Source organism: Palaemon carinicauda, chromosome 26, assembly GCF_036898095.1.
Source record: "Palaemon carinicauda isolate YSFRI2023 chromosome 26, ASM3689809v2, whole genome shotgun sequence".
NCBI classification, from domain to species: Eukaryota; Metazoa; Arthropoda; class Malacostraca; order Decapoda; family Palaemonidae; genus Palaemon; species Palaemon carinicauda.
In genome coordinates, this window is record NC_090750.1 from 31993655 (window position 1) to 32001154 (window position 7500).

A 7500-nucleotide genomic window follows, 5' to 3' on the forward strand; every position below is an offset into this window, starting at 1 on the left:
GAGCTGGAAGGGGTAACCGGATTTAAGAACCTGAATAGTACAGCTGTCCACTCTGTATGCTCGCCACCAGCTCCAATTCCTCTGAAGTCATCTCCCACTGGACGTTGGGTGGAGGGATTGTAGGACCTAGCAAGGACCTCTTCCTCTGCGCTTTCATCCCCCACTGGAATGGGCTTAGCTTTGTCTAGACTCAAAGGGCTGTGATGGATTCTTTAGGATATACTGGGTCTTGGAGGGACCTCTTGACTGCTAACCAGCCAGGAGGGGAGGCTCAAACAGGAGTACCTGAGGTTGACTGTTGGGGATGTCTAGGGAACACAGCTCTCTGCATCGCAGAATCCTGGGTCTCTTTCCTCTAGTCCTCTATCGCAGCAGTAATATCCTCCTGGGGAAAGAGAGATGGGTGATCCAGAGCAGCGTTTCTCAGGTCCCTCTGCTCCTGTTAGCCAATCCTCGTATGGATTCCTAAAGTGACTGCATTCCCGCATTTCAAGACCGCCAATCCTCATATGGAATCCTGAAGTGACTGCATCCCTGCATTTCAAGACCCAATTGGCCGACCAAGTTGCATGCTGGGACATGAAGTACTTGAAAGTTTTCTCCCCCAAGAGGATGATATCCTTTAGAGCGTGCCTTTTGCCAGCGATGGCTACATCTTCTGTACTGGTCAGGTACCCAACCGTACCAGACCAGTTGCATATCCAAGACGCTGCTTTTAGGCTGCTAACGTCTGCAACCCCATAAAACTTTTTTCTGTCTGGGCATGAGAATGGGAATTAAGCGAGAGGACTTGGCAAACCTCAGAGAATCCCTATATCCAGACACATGGCCGATTAACTTCTTAAAGGCATCCTTTGCTGAGGTGGTCCAGGGTAACTAAAATAGGCCTAACACCAGGAGAGCAATATAATAGATCTATCACAGATATCCTTATCCTAGGAGAACCAGACAAAGGCTTTCCTAACCCAGTCACCAAATGAATAGTGCGTAGAGCCGTAAGGAAGGTAGACTCTGACTACCCTTTCTTGGACAAAGGGGTCTTGAACTCTGCTGTAGAAAGATCCTCTACTGAAGCATTGAATTCATCCTGCGAAAAACTCCCCTCTTGGCCATTGTCGTCAACAGAAGTGTCCTTGTAGTCGTGGTTTGCCTAGGATGTTGCTTACAATGTCACCATGATGATAAACCCTGAACGCCTGGAGGTGCTCCTGGAGTCTAGGATCATTAGGAGAAGCAAACTTATTTACCTTTGAATCCTTCCACTCTTTCCTAGAGATCCTTAGAGGGAAGAGAAGGTTGGATCAAAACCTAGAGTCTTGAGGTCTATCGGTGAGTGGAGGAGTGTATCGCCGGCAGACTGGCCGCTGGTACTCTGCAGAAACAGAAATGGGGAAGTCTATAGTTCTCCACCAACGAAATCTCTCTAGGAAAGAGAGAGCCCCGATGAGTGCGGTCTCTGGTATCCCCTTATGGTGGAGTTACTTGGATAAGGTTCCTCCTCCACTTCCCAGAACCTGGCCTGAGGTTCAACAGGTCTAAAGTAGAGGCTGAATCAGAGGGTACTTAAAATAAAGAATTGCCGGCATCCTGCAGACGTACTGCCTCACCTGGAGCGTGGTTGGTAATATCCCGCAACTGATGATATGGATGGTTCCCATCTCAAAGCCTATAAGTTGAGTTTTGGGGTAACTTACCCTTACCTTTACATTTTTGGGGTACAAAGGAACGAGGCCCAGAAGAAGGAAGATGATTCCATGAGGTGCTGGGATTCCTTAAGCTCTTGAGCGTAAGTTCGAGTATGATGGAGAACTGCTGCAACACGGAGATCAGATGGGCTCCTCATGACGAGAAGGTTGGAAATTGTAGGAGAAGAGAGGTGGTAGCAGTACTTGTGGTACAGTGAAAGTAAAGCCAAGCAGGAAGGCGAGATGCGGTGTAACCGTGATAGAGAATATTGCTTAAAACGTGAAGGAGATCTAGCGAGGCGTTGGTCAGAGCATCCTGGAGCATATTGTCTAGAGTACCTAAGAGAAGAGTACTTGTAGTGAAGGTAATGGTCTGTTAAATCCAAGAGAATGCCTAGAATGTACAGGAGAGTATCAAGAATGCGACATAGAGCACCCAGAACAAGAAGTGGAGTGCCTAGAACACAAGGTAGAGCACTTGGCAGGTGACGAAGAGAGCTGAACATGAGGACGAAGAGGGCTGTGAATCCTTAACGGGGTCAGAATCTCCTCAGAGGAGATTTAGAGCATCACTGATGACGAAGTAGGGGCGTTTGGAGATACCAGCTCAATTTCCTTAGAAGCCCGCAAAGGGCTGGAGAGAGAGAGAGAAAGAGGTTCTCGCGAGGCAAGTTGAAGTACTGGGAGGAGAAGCCCTTCATCTGGGAGATCTTGTAGATGAAGGATATGCAGGAGAAAGTCTAGGAGTAGACCATCTATAGAGAAAGGTCTTGTAACAGGGCAGTTAGCAGGCGAAGGTCTAAAAGTGTAACAGTTTGAGGGCAAAGGACTCTAGGGAGCTCTACGAGGGAATGGTCTAAAATAATCCTCCAAGGAGGAAAGATGATGTGCAGACCAGCGAGAGGGCTCCGAAGAGTTACGTTGTTCAGTTGGGGATCCAGGAGCAGACAAGACAAGAAACTACCAATGGGAAGTAAGCTCCGGTGGGAAATGTCCTGAGGAGGAATCAATGGGAGCAGGGGATATCTGCGGAAGAGGAGCAAACACTGAGGTGATATCCTACATGTGTTGTTTTCAAGAAAACATTGGAATCTCTCCTCTGAAAGCGACCCTGGGATGACCAACGATGGCCATAGAAAACAAGGGGTGCCTGTTCTCTGTAAAGGAAAAGAAGGAGAATTAGTAGAGCCACTCTGAAGGAGAGGCCCTGCTGCTTCGCCTCAAGAAACGGTGGAGGCTCCAGCACCCTGAGCCTGTCCACAAACAATCTGACCACCGCTCTCTTACCCAGTCTTCAAGGAAGACCCCAAAAGTGAAGAATCTCTCTTGGACTTCTTCATCCTCCTGCCGAACAACACCCACGGGGAGGATGGCCACTCCCTACACTACTCACAAGGTCAGGCTCAAATACACACATGCCCTGGGCACGTTCAACATAGCTGGTGAGGATCTCCTTCCTCACTATTCATAAAGGTCCAGCAGGTCTTAGGCAGGACACCAGGGCATGTCTACATGATGAAAAGCAAACACACACATGCTGGAAGAAGAAAAAAAAAATGATAAGTTAATATTCAGCCAAAATATTTCCACCTAAGAGGAACAAGTACTCTCTATGATGGCTGAAATTCAATTGAGGTTAGAGTGAGCTGAAGGGATGACTATTAGCCCCCATACCACAGGAAGGGTAATTACTCTACCAGTTGTTGACACCTCGTTAGAAGTTTAACTGCTGTTTTTCCAGCCTTCACTGTAATTCTACACCTACAGTAAAGAACAAAGGTTTGTTTTGTGAAGGATCAAATAATAACTACATTATATTTTACTGCATTCAAAAATGAATTCAAATATGCATTTTCAACATGGTCCTCACTTGGTATTGAAACAGTACAGTACTATGAAGTATGAAAGTTTCAAGTGTCAAGTTCTAAAAACCACTTTCATCATGTTGGAATGTTTTCATTTTGCTCCCTGGCCCTGACCCCTTTATCACTAAGAATTTCAACACCTATCATCTTTCTTACCGCTATCCCTATGTTAAAGGGCCGGTTGCCTGGTGCGCCCTCTCCAATGCCTTCTATCAAAGGCATGCTCATCCAGTAAACCTCTTCTCTCTTATATCAACCTTCATCTAACCTCACCATTTAAATCTCTGCCTCCCTCTCAATCTTCCCCCCTAACAGGTTCCTCCCAATTTTTCTCACTCCCTCCCCACCATCCATCCTCAACACATCACCACACCTTAGTTGTGACACTCTTATCACCCTTGTAATCTTTACTATTCCTGCTATTCTTCTTATTTCATCATTTTCCAATCTTTCAAATAGTGATACAGTATTCCCATATTCATCTCCGTTCTTTGCTTCCTCTTTTCATCTTAAAGCTCACATTTCCAGTCGATATATTAACATTGGTCTTATTACTGGGCTATAGATCTTGACTTTTAGCTTTATTAGCCTTTTCTTATCCCATACCATCCCTCATATTTCCCCCAGGCTGCTTTTATTCTATTCTCAACTTCAGCCTCACTTCCTCCCTCCGGACTTATAGTAGATCCCAAGTATCTAAATTGTTCTACCTGTTTCATAACCAAACCTATACTTTCATGCATGGCTATCTTGTCTCTACCTTTCATACTACTCACCACAACTCCAGTCTTACCCACAATTACCCTCAAGCCACCCTTCTCCAAACACTTGGGCCACTTTGTAAGTCTTCCTCATTTTCAGCGGTAATCACCAAATTATCTACATATAGCAACTCCCACAACTCATCATTTCTGATCTCTTTATTTAACACATCAGAGACCAGCACAAATCATAACGAGCTTAAAACTGACCTCTGATGTAATTTCAACACCTATATTTATGGGTAAATGAAATGTTTTACCAAAATTGTTTTTCTTTATTGGCATAAAGTTTCACACTTGTTTCTAAAAGCCAATGACATGCTGATTTCTCAAAAAACTTTAAATTTGCCTTTATTTCTCAGCAATATCAACTTTTGATAGACCATCTGCATACTGGAAAGCTGGACTATTATTATAATCAGACATATCTAATGCAACTTCACAACTTTCTCTTACAACCCTGGCATCATCGCCTAAAAACTCTTTCAGCACCTCTACTGCATCATTTGATGCAATAGAGCCAAGGGCCTCAGCTGCCTCATGCCTTACCATTTCACTTTCGTTTTTATCCCTTACAACTGCTGCTAGTTCTTGAACTACACTATCACAACTCATCTGACCAAGTACATAACCAATTTCATGACGGAAAAGTGCACTACTGCATTTAAATCCAGCAGAAAGAGCTTTTGCACTTTCTGGTGTATCAAGGTTACGAAGGGAAAACATTGCTCGATACCTATCAAATAAAGGAAGGGATTCATCAATTAATCTTTCTCTCAATTTTTCCACATCAATTTCTGGAGATGGTGGTGTTGGATCAACTGAAGAAAACTTTTCTTCCCCTTTAAATCTCTGATTTTTATTTGCTTCATTCTGTAACCATTCAATTCTACCTACAGCTAATTCACATGTTTCAGCAACTTCCACAACAGGGTCTTTGCTGTAAGTACGAAGGAGCTCCAAAATGCTGGGATCTCCAATAGCTCCTAATGCTTCACCAGCTTCATGGCGAACCATGGGTTCCTGAGAAGTATCTTTCAATACCTTTGTTAAAATTGGTATAGCTCTAACATCTTTCATTTGACCCAGACAATATGCCAGCTCGTGTTTCAGTAAAGCAGAAGGGTCATTGAAACATGTAGATATAGCCTCTATTGCTTTGTCTCCACCAAGGTTCTTCAAGGTAAAAAGAGCTCGAAAGCGTTCCTTGAGAGGGCAACTTTGGTTTGCCAAAAGATCTCCAATAGCCTCTATTTTACTGTCAGGAACCATTGTGAAACTGAAAGAAGAGAGAAAAAACATTACTTAAATTTAATGATCAAACAAGAATATAGACAGTAGAAAATGTATTAATTCTAAATTACAATGATTCTAGGCAGGCAAAAACACTACTTTACACCTTCTATCTTATCTATTTAAATATTATTTTGGTAATTATATATATATATATATATATATATATATATATATATATATATATATATATATATATGTATATATATATATATATATATATATATATATATATATATATATATATATATATATATATATATATATATATATATATATATATATATATATATCCCATCTGACAAAGTGTCCTAAGTAAAATGTTAAATTTGGAAGTAATTTGTATTTTTCCTAACAATACAAACCTGAAGTTATTTATAGGGGATATTGCTTTCGGTGTGCCTGAAAGACGAGCCATAAGACTTTTAGCGAGGGATAACTACTCCAACAGCTGGTTGGCGGAGGGGGAGAGTAGCCGGCTACCCTGCTCACTCACACATCTGAGCTGAGCACACACTTTGCTTGCAGGCAGGAATTTCTTGGGGGATAAGTGCTTGCGGGCCAATCTGTATAAATATTTCTAGTTTTGTACCATTAGGAAAAATACAAATTACTTCCAAATTTGTCATTTGTTCCGTCATTCTATACAAACCCTCGGGATTTATAAGGGATGACTTACCTATTAGGAAAATAACAGTCCATACCAACTGGCTCTCGGCATTTGACCCGAGGTTCTCTCCATACAATATAGATCGTAAATGCTAGGAACCCTGCACCTCGCTAAATTCATCTTGCTCAGGACGACTAGCGGCCTACACAAGCTGTGTGTTTGTGACACTAGCAATGTGACTTGGTCTAATAATAGGATCTTCAAGTCATAAGACTGAGAATACTTAGACCTTACCAAATCCCCCCTTCGCATGAGGTAATGGGGTCACAACAAGTATTATTTCTATACTATACTAAGTTACACAAGGGAAATGGATCTTACCTGCTGAGAGGTGAAGTCAGCTGTGCCAAGTACCATGGTGCTGTTCCCCATGGGAGGGAAAGGGAAAGGTGAAGGAAAGAAGGAAGCCAGCCATTTCACCTCATTCACCCCAGACTAACCAGGGTAACCTCAACACTCAACCTTCTGCTACTTGTCCATCAAGGAGCTTGAGGTGTTTAGACCTCTTGTGTAGCTACCACAGGACAAATAGAAAACGTTTTCATGTTCTTGGGAGTTACGTCTTGCATGTAGTGGATGGTGACAGTCGTATGATGCTTCCACACGCCCGCTTGCAATACCTGCGCCACAGAGAGTAATATTTTTGAGACGTTATAATACCCCTGATGTCATGAGCTCTGGGTCGTCAAGGTGGAGGAGGTTAGGATTTAATTGCCACATCAATAACCTTGCGAATCCATGATGAGATGGCGTTTTTTTATGAACCTTCTCTTGACCTTTCCCGTGACGACAAAGAGGGCCAACACACGGGGGCGAGCTGCTGCTGTTCTTTTTAAGCAACGCCTCAGACTCTCAATCATGAAAGGCCCGAATCTAAGATCCACTACCTGTGGATTTTGAGTCTTAGCAATAAACTCAGGGATAAAGCTGAGAATTACCTCTCCACATCCCCTTGAATGTGAGATGTTGTAGGAAAGACCATGCAGTTCACTAACTCTCTTGGCCGAAGCCAGAGTGAGTAGGAACATTATCTCAAGAGTAAGGTGGCGATATGTTGCCTGGCATAATGGTTCGTAGAGAGCCCCCTTCAGTGACTGAAGGACTCGAACTACTTTTCAAGGAGGTGGTCTAACTTAGGATTACAGAAGGTATACAAGAAACTCTGTTATTGTTGGAATAGAGGCATCAAGGGGAGTGATAGCCCATCCACGACAGCAAACACAGAA

At 43.0% G+C, this 7500-nt stretch overlaps 2 protein-coding genes across 2 annotated transcripts in view; both read right to left on the reverse strand.

The window, feature by feature from the left end:
* The window catches only part of LOC137619478 (decapping and exoribonuclease protein-like), a 153248-nt gene that overhangs the window by 77780 nt on the left and 67968 nt on the right, over positions 1-7500 (reverse strand). The gene's annotated exons all lie outside the window — the stretch shown is intronic.
* The window catches only part of nero (deoxyhypusine hydroxylase nero), a 70737-nt gene continuing 67809 nt past the window's right edge, over positions 4573-7500 (reverse strand). The window contains exon 2 of the mRNA XM_068349540.1: positions 4573-5590. Coding sequence (XP_068205641.1) covers positions 4663-5583 — 921 coding nt within the window. The 5' untranslated portion in view covers positions 5584-5590 and the 3' untranslated portion in view covers positions 4573-4662. The remainder of the gene's footprint in view (positions 5591-7500) is intronic.